Raw genomic sequence first — 20,029 nt, 5'->3', positions numbered from 1 at the left:
GCACCCGGCCCATATCCCTCCAAACCTTTCGTATTAATATACCCATGCAAATACCTCTTAAATATTGCAATTGTTCAAGCCTCCACCACATCGTCTGGCAGCTCATTCCATACACATACCACCCTCTGCATGAAAAAGTTGCCCCTTAGGTCTCTTTTATATCTTTCCCCTTTTGCCCTAAACATATGCCCTCTAGTTCTGGACTCCCCGACCCCAAAGAAAAGACTTTGTCTATTTATCCTATCCATGCACCTCATAATTTTGTAAACCTCTATAATGTCACCCCTCAGGTCCTAGGGAGTATTGCTGAACAAAGAGACCTTGGAGTGCAGGTTCATAGTTCCTTGAAAGTGGACTCGCAAGTAGATAGTGAAGAAGGCATTTGATAAGCAAACCTTTACTGGTCAGAGTATTGAGTACAGGAGTTGGGAGGTCATGTTGTGGCTGTACAGGACATTGGTTAGGCCACTGTTGGAATATTGTGTGCAATTCTGGTGTCCTTCCTATCGGAAAGATGTTATGAAACTTGAAAAGGTTCAGAAAAGATTTACAAGGATTTTGCCAGAGTTGGAGGATCTGAGCTTCAGGGAGAGGCTGAACAGGCTGGGGCTGTTTTCCCTGGAGCGTTGGAGGCTGAGGCATGACATTATAGAGGTTTACAAAATTATGAGGTGCATGGATAGGGTAAATAGACAAAGTCATTTCCCTGGGGTCGGGGAGTCCAGAACTAGAGGGCATAGGTTTAGGGCGAAAGGGGAAAGATATAAAAGAGACCTAAGGGGCAACTTTTTCATGCAGAGGGTGGTACGTGTATGGAATGAGCTGCCAGACGATGTGGTGGAGGCTTGTACAATTGCAACATTTAAGAGGTATTTGCATGGGTATATTAATACAAAAGGTTTGGAGGGATATGGGCCGGGTGCTGGTAGGTGGGACTAGATTGGGTTGGGATATCTGGTCGGCATGGACGGGTTGGACCGAAGGGTCTATTTCCATGCTGTATATCTCTATGACTCTATGACTCACTTTGTGCCTGTTCATTCTCTGATGTCAGTGAATAATCCTCATTTGTCACAGGTCACATACTTATTTACCTGTTATATATGAACAATTAATTCTTAACAAATTTCATAAACCCACAGAAAATTCTTTAAGAATTTAATTAATAACCATAGTCCTGATCCCCAAAATCTAACAGTGGAGTTAAATGTGGGGTCCACAGGAGTTGAAGTATAAGTGGCTTGAAATTTGAGAAAGAGGCACATTTTCAAATTGTGGTTACACGCATAAAAAATCATTCTCAAGTGAAAGAGGATGTTGCGATGGCATTAACAGTTTAACTGAGAAAACAGGTGCATCTAAGCCGGGGATGAACTGAAAATTGTGGTTGCGACCTTGATTAGCTTTTTAAAAGGTTTTGGAAAGGACTGCTGACAGTTAGATTTTGCCATGTAATTTCCATTTTGCGAGTTTGTGGTTTTGGATATTACTTGAGTGGGGATGTTCACCAATGATTACACAATGCTCAGCACCATTCGCGACTCCTTAGATAATGATGCAGTCCATGTCCAAAGTCAGCAAGAGCTGGAAAGTATTCAAGCTTCGGCTTACAAAAGTGGTAAGTAATATTCATGGCAGGCAATGACCATCTCCAACAGAAAACAGTTTAATCACTGCTCCTCGACATTCAGTCACTTTACCATCACTGAATCCCCAATTATGAAGATCCTGGGTGTTAACATTGACCATGCATGAAGCTGGACTCACCATAAATACAGTGGGTACAAAACAGGTCAGATGCTAGGAATATTGCAGTGAATAACTCACCTCTGACGCCTCAAAACCTGTCCACCATCTACAAGGCACAAATGAAGGGTGCATCAGCTGTTGTGCCTCCTACACAGTGTGTTTAACACATTTCCAGCATAGAACCTGCGAGTCTACTCTAAATAATAATAAATAATATTTATTTATTTAATATAATTAATACTATAACAACAAAATACATGCTATACCAATAATTTACACTATAAATCTAATCAACTAATTTAACGTAATTCTGGATGATCATATAACACACCAGATCCTGGCCTTGATCTACGTGGCAATGATCATCTGGTCGTTTTCTCCCAATGGCCCCAGGGGTGTTTTCTCTTCACAATAGTTGGTCACGAGTTACTGCCTCTGAGGGTGGTGTTGCAACGACTCTTACACTTAGTACGAGATGGCACAGCGGCTCAGTTGTTAGCACTGCCGCCTCACAGCACCAGGGATCAGGGTTTGATTCCTGCCTTAGATGACTCTGTGGAGTTTGCACATTCTCCTAATGTCTGAGTGGGTTTCCTCCGGGTGCTCCAGTTTCCTCAAACAATCCAAAGATGTGCAGGTTAGGTAAATTGGCCATGCTAAATTGTTCATAATATGCAGGGATGTGTAAGCTAGGTGCATTAGGCTAATCTAGGGTAGGGGAATGGGTTTGAGTGGGTTACTCTTTGGAGGGTCGATGTGGACGTTTTGGGCCGAAAGGCCTGTTTCCACTCTGTAGGGATTCTAATTCTAGTAGTTATTCCTGCCCTTTTGGGAGGGTCTTTAGTTTCCTCCAATAGATTGATCAGGGCTCAATCATTCTGATCGATCGGACACAACCAGGTGTTGACATGTCAATGGCATGTTGGTCCTGAGGCATCCATTCATGGAGGTGTTGGGCGCACAGGTTAGGGAGCCCTCTCCAAATAAGGATGTCAGGTGCCCCGTGTCTGCCTGAGGTTCTGATTGTCCTGGGGACAGCATTCAGGTTGATTCTATTAAATTCAAATTCAAGAGTATATTGTATTGTCTGCAGCTGCTGGGTCAATTACATGCTGTCTGTCTGTGGCTGCAGCTTGTCTGGATTCTGCAGTATGTTTATTAGCATAGTCACTTCAGTCAAGGTTTGTCTCAAGTTCCCAGTATGCCTCATTTATTGTCCATTTTCAGAAATCCATCATTTTCAGCAGCCCATCCAGCCACACAGTGCATCTTTCAGAACCCCTGCAGAAAGCTTCTCAAGGTCGCAGTCACAAGTGCTATAACAACAAAAATTTGCAACTTCGAATACACACATCTCCTGTTCCTCTTTATTCACGCTGCTTGTTGAATGCTCAGCAAACTCTAAGAATAATTTGTCAAACACAGTAAACAGAAAGGGCTTGTAGATTGTGTGGATGAGTGGGTGAGAGCCCTTGATTGGGCAGGTTGTATGTAATAGAGAAGGCTGTCCTTCATGAATCTTGGTAAGATGTTATGTACAATGGCATACTCATGATGTGGCGGTGCCAGGGTTGGACTGGTGTGGACAAAGTTAAAAATCGCACAACAGCAGGTTATAGTCCAACAGGTTTATTTGGAAGTACAAACTTTCAGAGCACTGTGAAGGAGCAGCGCTCCAAAAGACTGTACTTCCAAACAAACCTATTGGACTATAACCTGCTGTTGTGGAATTTTTAACAATGACATAGTGAGAGTGAATGGTGGGACTTGGTGGTGCTGGTGACTTTGTGTGTATGAGATGGTACAGTGATGGCAATTCTCACCCTGCAGAGTGAAGTCCCATGTTGGATGTCCCGCTTTGCCAGGGACACAGCACTGACCTGGGCTGCTACCTGGGTTTCACCTGGCTTGATCTAGCAGTGTGACATCCTGTGGCAGTCTGCTAAGAAATTAGTAGGGCCTCATTCAACTCTACGTTTAGGTCCCTGTCCATGAACAGGAAGGAAGCCCTTCTTTTCTCTGGTCCATGTCTTCAGCGATAATGGTCAAGTACCACTGTGTGAGGAGCAGTTCCTAGCTTGAAATATCTGAAGTGCTGTACAGGGCTTTAAATATGGTGCCCGTAGCATGAATGCCACAAGAAGTGGCAACTCCTAGAAACGGAGAGCAGCTCTACCCCTCCTAACACATGTCTTCAGTGATAATGGTCACTCAAGAAAGATGCCAAAGATAAAATAAAAATAAACCTTAAAAAATTGCAGATGCTGGAAACCTGAAACAAAAACAGAAATTGCTGGACAAACTCAACAGGTCTGGCAGCATCTGTGGAGAGAAAACAAAGCTGAATACTTCATGTCCAGTGACATTTCTCCAGAATGTTAACAGTTTTCTCTCCACAGATGCTGCCAGACCGGCAGAATTTCTCTAAAAGATTGTTATTGTATCAAAGGTGCAAAAAAGCCTGGTTGCATGATTGAGAAGGTGAAGGGTAGAAGATTTGTTGTTCCAAGGTGCAACAAATTAAAATTTTATATTTGTATAGATTTATCATACAGCACAACAACACAGCAACATCAGAAAATCCTGACTTCTGAAGAGGAACCTTGCCAATTTTCTGTCATGTATAAACAGGTTGGTTAAAAATCAGCATTAATTTCCAAAACACTCCTCATTTTTTCATTTTCCATCTTGAAATATATGGATTTTTTAAAGACTGCAATGTAATAATATGGCAAAGTGATATAAACTTAACAAGTTTATGCATATCAACTCAAGGCATCTGCTTTGCAAACCTTAAATGCCAGGGCATTTTCAGGATTAGACTGTATCATTGTTTGTATTGAGTTTGTGCACGTGAAATTAGCTACCTGTGTGATTTTGTGTGCTCTTTATTGACAAGCATAGTTAATACATAATGTGTTCAGTTAGCTTGTGTACTACTTATTAACATTCTGGATGTAGGTTGGCTCGCTGAGCTGGAAGGTTCATTTTCAGACGTTTCGGCACCATACTAGGTAACATCTTCAGTGTTATATGTTTGGGTTTCTTTGGGTTGGTGATGTCATTTCCTGTTCTTCCTGATGGTATGTAAGGATACTAATGAGAAAGAGTCATGTCATTTTGTGGCTAGTTGGTGTTCATGTAGCCTGGATATCAACTAGCCACAAAACGACATGACCCTCTCTCACTAGTATCCTTACGTACAGATAAGGAATGACACCACTTCAACTGGGACAAAACATCCTTCCTCGGACAAGCAAAACAGAGACATGCACGAAAATTCCTAAAGGCAATGCATTCCAACTGGAACTCTACCAACACATTGACTTGGATCTCATTTACCACCCCCTGAGAAAAAGAACAGGAAATGGCATCACCACAGGAAATGACATCACCAATCCAAAGAAACCCAAACATATAAATAGAAAGCAGGAAACACCAGCAGTGCTTCATCTGGAGGCTCACTGAAGATGCTACCTAATAAGGTAATGAAATGTCTGAAAATGAACCTTCCAGCTCAGTGAGCAAACCTACATCCTGAACATCAACCTGAGCTACAAATCTTCTCAATACTCGCTAAGTTATTTAGATGTTTGTATGATTATATAGTGGCCTTTTTGTTTCCTGTGTCCTGATACATTGAGTTTAATATTGGTTGAAATATGCAGAATGCTTTTCATTGAAAGGATTTTCTTAGAATTCCATGTGGCATACTTGTGTGAGAGTTTATTTTAGGTTTCAAAGAATTGAAAGAGTGTGAAACTAACCTGACTAGTTTTGCAGTTTCAGCTGCTGATAAAGAAATGTACTTTCCTAATTTTCCTTTTTTGCACTTGTTTTTGCTTCGTGTGTCTGTGTGTATGGCGGGGGAGGGGAATAAAGGGGTAGGGCGGGGACAGTGAGCTTCAAAAAGGGCCAAATTTTAAATTCATAAATTAGAATTTTTTAAGTGTTCTGGCTAAAGTTAAGGATGTTACAACTAAGATTTTTATTACGTAAGAAATCTGGTTTGGTTTGCTTTTATCCTCAGTTACAGTTAGTAAGAAGCTGATTGGGATTTTTGATCATTTCATTCAATCTTTACATTTGCAATAACTGCAGGAATAGTGGGGCTTGATTTCCATTACACGGGGTGGCACAGTGGTTAGCACTGCTGCCTCACAGCATTAAGGCCCCAGGTTTGATTCCAGCCTTGGACGACTGTGTGGAGTCTGGACATGCTCCCTGTGTCTGCATGGGATTCCTCCAGGTGCTCTGGTTTCCGCCCACAATCCAAAGATGTGCAGGTCAGGTGAATTGGCCATGCTAAATTGCCCATAGTGTTAGGTGTAGTAGTCAGAGGGAGATGGGTCTGGGTGGGTTACTCTTCGGAGGGTCAGTGTGGGCTGGTTGGGCTGAAGGGCCTGTTTCCACACTATAAGGAATCTAATCTATCCCTATGGGTCATGCTAAAATCAACAAAATTGGAGAAACAGTTGTTTATATAAAAAAAACACACACTACTTTGACTTTTCTTGAGCGAGTTTGGGACAAAAACCTACAGTTGTTTCTAAAATTTAAAAAGTTATTCATGTGCCTGAATGATGAAACTGAGAAATGTTTATGTATGCATTTTAATATCGTTTACCATGAGTTTGGGCTCTTGCAATTTTAGTTAAACATCTGGGTTTGTCTGTGTTTGGAGTTAACAATTAACTTTTTTAAAAAATGATACCCATAATTCCAAGTAAGAGAAATTTATCCAGAGTTCCTTGAGAACTATTGAAAGGTCTTTGGGAGAGGACTATCCAGGTTTATGCAGTCTGGGCTGGGAAGTCATTCAAGAAAGAAACATTCATCCAGCTATGAAGTGCTGCAAATTCTTTTGCCTTAGTAACGCATGCTAGGCAGCATTCTTAAGGACAGGAGTTTAAAGTAATGCAATTATCTCAGAATAAGGAGTGTTGGCATACAGACAGTGGAAAAGAAGTCAAGTTTTTGAAGTTGCAAAGGAGCTGCATCAGGCATGGTAATAGCACTGGAGGAAACTAAGTCAGGAGTACAATAATGATGTTTAAGGGAAAGATACCTAGAGTTCAACAGATGACTTGAAATTTTAATCATTTCAAGTCCAACAAAATATTAGAAACAGTCACTCCTACATTTGGAAATGTGTTAGAATAGGTCTTGCCAGAAGTACAGTTCTAGATGTTCTTTGAAATGTAACCATTTTGCAAGCTGTACCATACTTGGGTTATTTCTACTGTGTGTTTAAAAATATTTGAATCAGAATTTCCTTTGCTTGTATTTCTGTTCTTAATTCGCTTCTATTTGGTTTTATTGTTAAAAGACTGCAACATGGTGTGCTTAAATTTTATTTAAAAAATCATCTCAATAACAAAATGAAATTATGATCTATCTAACCAGTCTCCATCGGGAATCTGATTTATCCAGCACTAACATAACTGAGGCATTCCCCATAACAACTGGGGCCACTAGTTTGTAATAAATGGAAAAGACAATGTTATAGCTGATGCTTTATCAAGATGAAGGAACCCAAATACTGTGATCCAAATAAACACCTAATAAGTATAGTTGCCATGAAATACATTGTATGTTTATTGTTACACCATTCAGTATTTTCAAAGTCTGAAAAATAGAGATTTTATCTATGTGCACATTTACTAAATACAGCAATATCAGAAAATCCAGGCCATGTCATAGAAGCATAATTTGCAGAGGAGTCTCTTCCATCATCCCCATTATATATGATTGAAGTTGATTGAAAAACAGCATTAATTTCTAAACCATTCCTTTATCACTTTCATATTATTCTTTGTTCAGGACTACAGCATGGTACCCTGCTAAGGTGAAACACGAGGGAGATTGGTGAATCTCAAGTTAACAAATCTGTTGAACTATAGCAGAATAAAATAATCTCTGAGTTGAACTAGTCCAAAAGAAATGTAATTCCCTTTGTTCATCTTTGTCTGTTTATTGGTTTTATGGTTAGTTATTAACATGTTCAAATTATTTTGTGCATCATTTATAAAATGCATAGATGATTTTTATTGATATCTTGAGTTAACTTAGTGAATATTATTATTTAATACATTTTGGTTTACTTTATTCTGAACTGTTTTATAAATGTCTCAATTACAATTTTTGAATTTAATATTATGATTAACATTATGACTTTCCTCTCCAGGCTACTGGAGAGACTTGATTCTATTTGTTATTGGATCCTCTTGCAGTTTACATTTTATGGTTGAGTAACAGTTTGCTTTTTTTTTTGAATGTGTTGGACTAGCACTGTGCTATGGGTTTTGACTTTTGATGCAAGTTTGTCTGCAAGTAAAAAAAAAACAGTTTTTTGTTATATTTTCAATGAATGTGGATGTGTATAATGTGTGGTCCACTCCTAAGAGGTAGACTAAAGAAATGGAAGGTTGCTTGATTGTAGGCTTGATAGAGAAAACCAAGTATTTATATAAATAGTACATTGGCATGGTGCAGACATTACAGCAAGTCATCAAATTGAATTGAATATATTAAAATTAAATTGCTATTAAATGTCTGGGTGATTGGAACAATAGAATTGGTTTGCTAATTCCTTACACTGTAGGAAGCCTGCCCACTTCTCTCACCTCAGAGATAGTGAGGACTGCAGATGCCGGACAGTCATAGTTGATAAAGTGTGGTGGTGGAAAAGGCATAACTAGTTAGGCAGCATCTGAGGGCAAGACAGCCAATGTTTCAGGCCTAACAGGACTGGTCCTATTGAAGGATTATGCCTGAAATATTGACTCTGTTGGTCCTCAGATGCTGCCTGACCTGCTGTGCCTTTTTCAGCGCCACACTTTATCGACTCTTACTTCTCCCACCTGTCTACCACACATATTACATTGCCTATACAGAAATGTAGCTCACCGTAAGTAGTTGACTCTTTGGGTGATTGAACCAAACAAGACTAGGAAGCACATGAGGCCTTGGTGACATCATGAAACTAACACAGGAACAAAATGAACAAAATTCTGCATATTTACACACATAAGAATAATGTTGCACCAAACTCAGATGTAGTAATTTGTTCTAATCAGAATTTCGACAGAAGCTATTATTCAGTGCACATATTTTTCATTGCTGTCACAATTTAGGGATGAGTGTTCGCATATAACTGCTGCAACGGAACCAGTTGTTCAGATGTGTTGTTGTACACAACAATAATTGGCTGAAAAAAGATCAACAATGGCATGAATATAATAGAATTTCAAAGGGTTTTGTACAAAATGAGCTAGTCAGTTCATCACAGTTCAATCACATCTCTAAAATCCCCAACTGGGCAATGCTATTGTTCCCTTGAGCTATAAAAACATTTTCACCAACCGATATTGCAAAAAAACAGAATCAGGTCATTATCCCATTGGGTTTGTTAGGATTCCATTCTGCTTTTCCTACATATGATGAAAAGTATAACCATGTAATCATTTTTGGAATTTGGATTGTCTTAAAGAGATGAATGATATGATTACTGGATTGATATGAGTCAGTTCTATAAAGCTTTTTCTTCATTCAGCAAATCATCTTGCAATAGTGACGTAAATTCAACACTACAAAGAAGCCATGTGACTATGGACATCTATGGTGTCAACGGAAGGATGTCTATACTTTAAAGTTTATGACAGGTAGTGGAAGCACATTAAGGTCCTTAGTTTACATTTCAGATCAGAAACCACCAAAGTGGAGTTCAGAAGCAAGTCTTATACAGAGGACCCTCGATTAGGTAGCATTCAATTAACCAAATTTCTGATGATCTTAAAAGATTGCAATATCCCAATGCATGTTATCCAGCATTGATTATTCAGCATTCGATTTAACCGAATGAAATACTCCTCACCCGCGTCCTTCGGATAATCGAGGTTCCTCTGTATTCCTTCATAGCAGGTGATTTCAGTGCAACTTTTGAGCAGCTAGTCAGTCCAGCACAAATATCTAGTTTGTGCAGGTTCCAGGCCAGAACAGTTAGGATAGAAATTTGCAAGTTATTGGAAGTGAGAAAGTTTAGGCCCTCAGATTTGTGAAGGGTTCATGTCAGCAGATTCAATGGAATCATTGATTGTCTTCACAGCCCCTGGGGAAGTATCTCAAAATGTGACTGTTAAATTCAAAACCTGAAGAGTTGATTTAGGGATTCAGTATCCATGGATTTGAGTCTCTGTAATGTATGATATTGGGAAACTTTGTTGTGATATTTGTGTTAAATTCTTTTGATAGATACACAAAGCTTGGCTGTTGTTTTTTTTTAAAAATTATGTTTAGTTGTTAATGAATATCTGCAACTTTGTGTGGATATGTTTCAGTGACTAATTAGCTAACAAATAAAATCATAACATGTATCAAGCCAGGTTTTGTTCTAGGTTTTGACATGTCCAATTCAAATTCACAACTTGTAGTACCTATTGAAGAAAACATAAGGTTAGTTTTCTTTAGGTTTAAAGTGGTTTATTGCAGAGAAGTGAGAAGAGTGTTTTTTGACTGCTGCCAATCTGCTGGTTTCTCTTCTAGTCTGAGCCAGCCTCTCTCTGTCTTGATCACAGCAAACCTTGTTCAGCAACCTGACTGTCAATCACGTATTTGTCGGGCAGCAGAGGACACTTGTCATTGATAATTGATCCCTAATCCACAAACCAATCAACTCCACTTGTAAACAACCCCTTGTCCAGTTCGTCTGCACATTGCTGGAACCCATAGCTATACAAACAGGATTCACAAAAGGAATCAAATCCTGACTTTCAGAACATGCAGCCATTTTTGTAAACCCTTAGGTTTCAAAACAATTCTTTCTCATTTCAGACCACAGTTTTAAAAAGCACAAAAATAAAAAGACATGACCAATGCAATTTTTACGCAGCAAGGTTTCAGGAACAGCACTGTGAAAATATCCAACTACTGTGTTTTATTGATGTTGACTGAGAGACAAATGTTCACCAAGAAAATGGGGACTCCATCCATACTCTTCAACATCAATTCGCAGGATCTTCTATGTTGACTTGAGTGTGACAGGTGGCCTTAATTTGATGTCTCATCTGAAAATACAACTCCTCCGCCAGTGTTGCACTTACCTCCTATAGACACAGGGCTTGTCAGCCAAGGTAATATCTTTGCATTAAATCATGATCCTACAACTTTCTAGTTAAGAGCATAAAAGTGGCACCAACTGAACTACAGCTCAAAGACAAAGACAACTATTTGAAATCTGGGAATATTAAAATGTATTAGGATGGATTGAGGTTAGAATAATTTATTAAAAAGGGAGAGAATGCAATTGGAGAAAAACAAAATACTGATTTAATGAGTGCAGGAGGACATGCCAAGAGCAACACCAGGCATTATCTAAAAATGTGGTGTCAACCTGATGAAGATATAACACAATTCTGCATGCCAAACAGCACAGAGTGAGATAGACAGGACTAAATAATCCTACAACCAACAATCACACTGAATCTTTGCAATCCTGCCACATCCAGTCATGAATGGTAGTACCAATTAAACACCTAATGCAGGAGTAAGGTCCACAAATATCCATATTCTTAATAATGGGGAGCTCAGTGCAAAAGACAAGGCTGAAGCATTTGTATCCATTTTTGCTCAGAAGTATCATATGGATGATACATCTCAATTTCCTCGTAAAGTCTCAGCATCAGAAATGCCAGTTTTCAGCCAATTTAATTGACTCCACATTATATCGAGAAGGTTCAATGTAAGGAAAATGAACCCTGACAACATACCAGTAATCATACTAAATATTTTTGTTCCAGAACTAGCTATACCCCTAGCCAAGCATCTCCAGTAGAGCTGCAACACTAGCATCGACCTGGCAATGTGAAAAGTTACCCTGGTATGTTCTGTCCACAAATAGCAAGACAAACATGACCCAGTCAATGACTGTCTTATCAGTTGATTGTGTAGCATGAGGAAAGTATTGTAAGGTGTTGCCAATAACCTGCTCACTGATGCTAAGTTTGTATTCTGCCAAGGCACTCAATTCCGGTGTTCAATACTGTCTTGGTCCAAACATGGATAAAAGAGCTGAGGTCCGGGGTGAGGTGAGACAGTATTTATCTGAATATATCACCTGAAAGCCCTAGAAAAATTGGTGTCAATGCCAATTGGGGGTGAACTATTCTACTGGTTATAGTCATGCTGAGCACAAAGGAAAGTGGTTGTCTTTGTGGCAAGTCAATCATCTCAGTCTTATGATATCACTTCAAAAGTACCGCAGGATAGTGTCCTATGCACAGCCATCTTTAGCTGCTTCATCAATGAGCTTCGGTCCATCATAAGATCAGATTTTGGGATGTTCACCGATGATTGTACAATGTTCAGCAGCATCTGCAAATCCTCAGACCTTGAAGCAGTCCCTATTCATATGTAACAACAACTGGACTGTGGCATTATCAAACAAGAGAGAATCCAACTATCTTCCCAGACATTAGCATTGCTGAATCTCCCATTAACAATATGCTGTTGACCAAAAAAATGAATTGAACAAGCCATACGGGATTAGGGCAGAAACGCGGAATCCTGGGACAATAACTTACCTCTTGTCCTCGATGCCCATTCACCATTTACAAACCAGGATGTGCGGGTTAGGTGGATTAGTCATGGTAAATGTGGGGTTACAGGCATAAGATGGAGGTCTGGATCTGGGTGGAATGCTATTCAAAGAGTGTGGACACAATGGGCCAAAATGACCTCTTTCTGCACTCTAGGGATTCAATGATTCTACAGGTGTGAAGGAATAATCTTCAAATGCCTGGATGAGTTCAGCTCCAACTACAGTCATGAAGCATGACAACATGCAGGACAAAGCAGACCACTTGACTGGCACCCATCTTCAACATTAATTCCCTTCACCATTGACACAGAGTTACAGCGGTGTTTTGTTATGATTCCAGGACAAGTTAGAACCCAAAATGAAACCCGGCTTGTAGAACACATTTCTAATCTTCAGTTGTTTAGCATTGTTACCAGTCATCAAAACTATTCACTTTAGGTTGCAGAAATCTTTTAACAACAGTGTCCTCTGCTGCCCGACAAATACGTGATTGACAGTCAGGTTGCTGAACAAGGTTTGCTGTAATACATTGGTGTATTACACAAAAGGCAAAATTAATAATACTATACACACACACATGCTACAGTTAGAAATATCTTAACAAACACCAAAACAAAGTTTTTCAGCATGTTTACAACTCTATCCATTACAGAAATCCAATTCCAGATAAATTTTACAGCTATTCAACTATATGTTTTTATTTAAGGGACTCCTTCCACTGACTTGATTCTCCTGCTGGGCGAAACTAGAATTCTAGTTTCTAAGACCACAAGATGTAGGAGCAGAAGGTATCCATTTAGCCCACTGAGTATACTCCATGATTTAATAGGGTCATGGTATTATCTGATAATCCTCAACTCCACTTTCCTGCCTCATCCCCATAACCCTTGATTTGCTTACAGATTACAAACCAAGACTATCTCGGCCTTCAATACATTTAATGACCTAGCATTGATAGACCTCTGTAGTAAAGAATTCCCTAAGTTCACTACCCTCTGAGAGAAGAATTCCTCCTCATGCTTCAAATGGCTGATCACTTACTCTAAGATTATGTCATTTGGTCCTAGACTCTCCAGAAGGAGAAATATTTTTTCTGTATCTACCCTGTCAAGTCCCCTATGAATGTTAAATTTCATTCTTCTAAACTCCAATAAGTACAGTCAAAAAGTGCAGTGCTGGGAAAGCGCAGCAGATCTGGCAGCATTTGAGGAGCAGGAGAGTTGACGTTTCGGGCATAAGTCACTCATTAGGAATGCTGAAGGGCTTATGCCCAAAACACTGACTCTCCTGCTCCTCAGATGCTGCCTGATCTGCTGTTCGACCTACTGTCCTTTTCCAGCGCCACACTTTATGACTCCAATATGTACAGACCTGAACTACTCAACCTTCCTCAAAAGATAGTCTTTCTATATACAGGATAAACCCAGTGACCTCTGGACTGACTCCAATGCCAGGATATTGTTCCTTAGAAAAGGGGCCTTAAACTGTTCACAATATCTCCACTGTGTTCCAGCCAGTGCCTTGTATGCTTCTAACTTACCTCCCTACTTTTATATTCCATTTCCTTTGAAATAAAGCCATGATGTGGAGGTGATGGTGTTGGACTGGGGTGGACGAAGTTAAAAATCACACAACACTAGGATATAGTCCAACAGGTTTATTTGGAAGTAATATCTTTCAGAGTGCTGCTCCTTCATCAGGTAACTAGTGGGGCAGGATCATTAGACAATATTGAATCTTATGATCCTGCTCCACTAGTTACTTGAAGAAGGAGCCATACTCCAAAAGCTAGTACTTCCAAATAAACCTGTTGGATTATAACCTGGTGTTTTGTGATTTTTAACTTTGAAATTACTGGCTAAACTTATATCCTTGCTTTTTGTCATGGACGCACAAAAACTTCCCAATCCCACTGTGCTTTAGTTTTCTGTATTCTTTTTCCAAATAAATAATATTCAACTTTTCTTCCTCCCACAAACAACCTTCGATTTTCTCAGATTATAGACCATCTGCCAAGTTTTGTCACGCACTTCACATTCTGTATCCCTCTGCAGATGCTGACATCTTCACCACTTTCCTTTCCTTGTTATCTATGTTGTTTTATCCACAAACTCAGCAATAATCCATTCACACCCCCCACTCCAACCCCTCCCTCCACACACACACACACACACACACCCACCCATCCAGATCATTAATATATGCTGTAAATAATTGTGCCCAGCACTGGTCCCTATGGCATTCCACTGGTTACAGGTTGCCATCCTGAAAATGCCTACCTTATCCCAACTCTCTGATAGAAGACAGTTACACAATCCTCTATATATTCTCCATCCATTCTTCTGAACTAAAAATTTGAATTTTCTGTTCTGAAGTTAAAACTAAATTGAATAGCTTTGAGATATATTTGCTCTGCTAGTGATAAGTTCAACACAAAAGGGATTAATACGAAAGGGATTCTCCCATGTACTTACCACATTCATACTTAGAACAATCTTGATGTGAGGTCACTGTCCAAATGATCTGTTTTAAAAAATTACCTTCGCAGAACCAATCCATGTCCATCTGTCCATTATACATCTTTCCTCACATTGTGCCATCTACAAAATGTACAGCAACAACTCTCCAAGACTCCTTTGACATCACCATTGTTGACTTCTACCATCTAGGCAGCAGGACAACAGTAGAAGATGCATAGGAATGTCAATACCTATATGTTCAGCTCCAATTTCATCATGTCTTGGAACTAAATAGCCATTCCTTCACTCACTGGGTCAAAATCCTTAAACTCGCTGCATCTACTCTTAAGACTGCAGCCCATTCAAGAAGACAGTTCAGCTCAAACTTCTCAAAGGCAATTAAAGATGGACAATAAATGCTAGCCCAGGCAGTGATATACTTATTCCAGGAACAAAAAAAAGGTGATAGACCAGATCACTTATTCATAGAACATAGAACATTACAGCGCAGTACAGGCCCTTCGCCCCTCGATGTTGCGCCGACCTGTGGAACCAATCCAAAGCCCATCTAACCTACACTATTCCACTATCATCCATATGCTTATTCAATGACCATTAAATGCCCTTAAAGTTGGTGAGTCTACTACTGTTGCAGGCAGTGCGTTCGACACTCCTACTACTCTCTGAGTAAAGAAACTACCTCTGACATCTGTCCTATATCTATCACCCCTCAATTTAAAGTTCCGTCCCCTCATGCTAGCCATCACCCTCCGAGGAATCCCCTCCCTAATGGCATTGTGGATAACCCACATCTGCCATTCCTGTGGCAGGCAAGACTTAATGATTTAGGCCTTGCTGTAGTCAACATCACCTTTTTTTCATAACTGTCATGTGGCTATGCTGGGGTGAGGATGGACAATAACAATTGTGTAAATATATTTTAATTGTTCCTGCTGCGTAAGAAGTGAGCAGAAATATACTGGCTGCTTAGTTTAAGCCTGGCCTGACTTGTTATTGCATTGACTTCCCTCCAGAGAATTTTTAAAATTCATTCGTGGGATGTGGACATTACCAACGTTTATTGCCCGTCCCTAGTTGCTCTTCAGAAGATGGTAGTGAGCTGAATTCTTGAACCGCTGCAGTCCACACGTAGAGGGTGACCCACAGTGCCCTTAGGGAAGGAATTCCAAGATTTTGACTGAGCAACAGTGAAAGAACACCTATATATTTCCAGGTCAGGATGGTGAGTGCCTTAGAGGGCAACTTGGAGGTGGTGCTGTTTCATGTATTTGCTACCCTCGTCCTTTATGGTTTGCCTGCTAGTGCCCAGCAGTTACCATGGACACAGTGGTAGCTTTCTACAACACAAAAGAGATGCAGTATAAAATATGGACATATACAGTGAGAATGGAATATCAGACCAATTAATTACTTAGCTTACCACTGATGTTGTGCCACAACAGTTCAGAGCTTTGCAGTTGAAGCTTGAGACTGCAATAGATATTGCTGCATTAAGCAGTGTCAACAGGAGAAGTATGGCAAAACATGCAATTGCACCCTGTAGTGTGTTAAAGACAAATAAACTCAGTTAGACAGCAAGCTTAAAAATACTGCTGATAAACTTATATTGATGCTGAGACATTTAACATTCACCTCATATTGAGAACAGGAAGCTGAATAATAGCAATATGGTTCAAATGCAAGGCTTACGGCATATATTATTGTCGCTGGTAAGCAGGAAATGGCACTGATGATGTGAAATGTTATACAGCCTCTGATCTGGAATTTAAAACAAAATTCAGAAGATATGAGAAAACATTGGAGCAAAAGGTCAGATAGTTCATCAAGCCTACCCTTAATTCTTCTTATTTGTAAAGTACCCTTTGTGAATCTATATGCATACACTCAAAGTTACATGAAGTACATCAAAATCTTGGAAAGGGTGAAAACACTTATTACAACGTTACCAGCACCGAGTGACTGTATTCACATGGATAGCCTGGAGAAGCTGAATTAATTTGAATGAAAGTTTTCAAGATGCCGAACTGCTTCGATAAATAAATAATGATAAACTGGGTTGAATTCTACTAAATTTCCAAACATAATTTCACAGAATTCCAAGAGTAATGGTGAGTTATCTCACAAAATTCTCCACTGTTACCTCACTAAGTACACACCGCAATCCTAACGCACCGAACTCAAACTATTATCCCCAATCCCATCTGAATTTAATGGTGACTTAAGGATTTAATAGGTCCAACAAGGCTCTATTGGCCAAACAACAAGCCCTTTTGATTTTTTATAAACAGTATCATTGATCACGCAGCATTGCCCTTTGATGTGAAGGGCACTGCTTGTCACTGGCCACTCGGGTGTTTTCCTATCTTCCTGGTGGTGGAAATTGAATAAAGATTCATGCACTTTGTGTCTCTCATTGTGTCTCACACCTATACACACACACCATGGGTGCTGGGGAAAAAAAATAAGCACTACCGCAGTTAGGCAGTAATGTGGGGGAGTAAAAAAAGAAAAAAAAACAAACAACAGTGTTACAAGAAAGAAAGAAAAAAAATAGAAGCAGTATCATCATTAATTTGAAGGCCTTATTATAAGCAAAGGGCAGTTGTCTGAAAGCCACTTCACTTGCCTCTTACCATACTGTTCTCCCTCGCTGCGACCCCAACTTTCCTATTCCACCATTTCCGATGTTCCAGCTGTAATCCTCTGCATAAATTGTGAAGCATCACTGACAACAGCCAAAGTTTGTCATTAGTGCAGCCAGAAATGGAGAGTTGCTGGTCTCCAAGTAGTCAACAGTTTGGTTGGGGTTGGCCTGATAACCATCTTGAGAATCCTTGGTCCCAGTGAAGTCAGAATCAGCTGGTTAAGTGCCTGGATCCATTTGAAGCATGTCAAGCCTCTCCCAAGTAAATAACACATCCTATAGTTTCTTCAATCAGTGGTGTCTCCACATTACAGGAGCCAAATTCTACTCACCATTTCTTCCTCAACAGTATATGCCTCAGTCAATCTATTTTTCTTTGGCCTATGCTAGTGAAAATAAGACACAAGAACACAAGAAATAGGAGCAAAGGTAGACCTTTTGGCCACTTCAGCTTGCCGGAGGATACTTATCTGCATAATTTTAATCATAGAACATAGAATAGTAAGTGGTAAAGGAAGCCTTTCAGTCTGCACTGGCTCATTCAAAAATCCATCTCAGGTTTTTCATCCTGACCTGTTTCCCACTTGTTTCCAATATTTTTGCTCTAAGTATTTATCTAATTCTGTTTTGAAGACTATCAATGAATTAGTAACTATGATCTGAAGGGGCAGGTGGTGAGGAAGAGAGCAAGCAGCCTGAGGTGGACAGTGGTGAGAGCAGGAACAGGTAGTCCCGAGATGGTGAGAGCAGGAGTAGGCAACCCCAAAGTGCTGAGAGCAGGAACAGGCAGCACGGAGGCAGTGAGAGCAGGAACAGGCTGACCGAGGCACTGAGAGCAGGAATAGGCGCCCCGAGACAGTGAGAGCAGGAACAGGCAGCCCCGAGACAGTGAGAGCAGGAACAGGCAGTCCCGACACAGTGAAAGCAGGAACAGGCAGCCCCAAGCTGGTGAGAGCAGGAACAGGCAGTCTCAAGGCATTGAGAGCAGGAACAGGCAGACCGAGGCACTGACAACAGGAAGATGCAGTCTGAGGCGGTGAGAGCAGGAACAGGCAGACTGAGGCACTGAGAGTGAGAACAGGCAGCCCCGAGGCGTGAGAGCAGGAACTGATAGACCAATACAGTGAGAGCGGGAACAGGCAGCCCCGACGTGGTGAGAGCAGGAACAGGCAGCTCCGAGGTGGTGAGAGCAGGAACAGGCAGACCCGAGGGTAGCAACAGTAGGAACAAGCAACCCCGAGGTGGTGAGAGCAGGAACATGCAGCCTCGAGGCGGTGAGAGCACAAACAGGCAGACATGGGCACTGACAGTGGGAACATGCAGTCTTAGGCGGTGAGAGCACGAACAGGCAGACATGGGCACTGACAGCGGGAACATGCAGTCTTAGGTGGTGAGAGCAGGAACAGGCTGACCGAGGTACTGAGAGCGGGAGCGGGAGCAGGCAGCCCCGAGGCGCTGAGAGCAGGAACAGGCAGACCGACGCACTGAGAGTGGGAACAGGCAGAATGAGGCACTGACAGCAGGAACAGGCAGCCCCGAGGCGCTGAGAGCAGGAACAGGCAGACCGACGCACTGAGAGTGGGAACAGGCAGAATGAGGCACTGACAGCAGGAACAGGCAGCCCCGAGGCGCTGAGAGCAGGAACAGGCAGCCCCAAGACAGTGAGAGCAGGAACAGGTGGCCCTGAGACGGTGACAGCAGGAACAGGTGGGCCTGAGACGGTGAGAGCGGGAACAGGCAGCCCTGAGACAATGAGAGCAGGAACAGGCATCCCCGAGGTGGTGACAGCAGGAACAGGCAGCCTCAATGCATTGAGAGCAGGAACAGGCAGACCGAGGAACTGACAATGGGAGCATGCAGTCTGAGGCTGTGAGAGCAGGAACAAGCAGACTGAGGCACTGAGAGTAGGAACAGGCAGCCCCGGGGTGGTGTGAGCAGGAACAGGCAGACCAAGGCACTGAGAGTAGGAACAGGCAGACCCAAGGCGGTGAGAGCAGGAACTGATAGACCAAGACAGTGAGAGTGGGAACAGGCTGCCCCAAGGTGGTGAGAGTGGGAACAGGCAGACCCGAGGCGGCGAGAGCAGCACTGAGGTAGTGAGAGCAGGAACAGACAGACCGAGGCACAGAGAGTAGGAACAGGCAGCCCCGAGATGGTGAGAGCAGGAACATGCAGCCAGGAGGCGGTGAGAGAACGAACAGGCAGACATGGGCATTGACAGCGGGAACATGCAGTCTTAGGTGGTGAGAGCAGGAACAGGCAGACCGAGGTACTGAGAGTGGGAATAGGCAGCCACGAGTCACTGAGAGCAGGAACAGGCAGCCCCGACGCGCTGAGAGCAAGAACAGGCAGCCCCGAGACAGTGAGAGCGGGAACAGGTGGCTCTGAGACGGTGAGAGCAGGAACAGGCAGCCCCGAGGTGGTGAGAGCAGGAATAGGCAGCCCCAAGCCAGTGAGCGGGAACAGGCAGCCCTGAGGCACTGAGAGAAGGAACAGGAAGCCCCGAAACAGTGAGAGCAGGAACAGGCAGACCGAGGTACTGAGAGTGGGAAATGGCAG

General features: G+C 41.6%; 1 protein-coding gene across 2 annotated transcripts in view; it reads right to left on the bottom strand.

The window, feature by feature from the left end:
• Positions 1-7,323: 7,323 nt before the first annotated feature.
• The window catches only part of LOC132821468 (membrane-spanning 4-domains subfamily A member 18-like), a 59,937-nt gene continuing 47,231 nt past the window's right edge, over positions 7,324-20,029 (bottom strand). Inside the window, exons 5-7 of one of the 2 annotated variants that reach the window (XM_060834061.1) lie at positions 16,516-16,584; positions 16,247-16,363; positions 7,324-8,959 (exon numbers count right to left, since the gene is read on the bottom strand). In XM_060834061.1, coding sequence (XP_060690044.1) covers positions 8,882-8,959; positions 16,247-16,363; positions 16,516-16,584 — 264 coding nt within the window. In that variant the 3' untranslated portion in view covers positions 7,324-8,881. Of the gene's footprint in view, positions 8,960-16,246; positions 16,364-16,458; positions 16,585-20,029 lie in introns of both variants that reach the window. The other variant, XM_060834060.1, reaches the window with a different exon arrangement.

Source organism: Hemiscyllium ocellatum, chromosome 13 (assembly GCF_020745735.1).
Source record: "Hemiscyllium ocellatum isolate sHemOce1 chromosome 13, sHemOce1.pat.X.cur, whole genome shotgun sequence".
NCBI classification, from domain to species: Eukaryota; Metazoa; Chordata; class Chondrichthyes; order Orectolobiformes; family Hemiscylliidae; genus Hemiscyllium; species Hemiscyllium ocellatum.
Note: the sequence above shows the minus strand (reverse complement) of the source record. Positions and strands in the feature narration are given on the sequence as shown.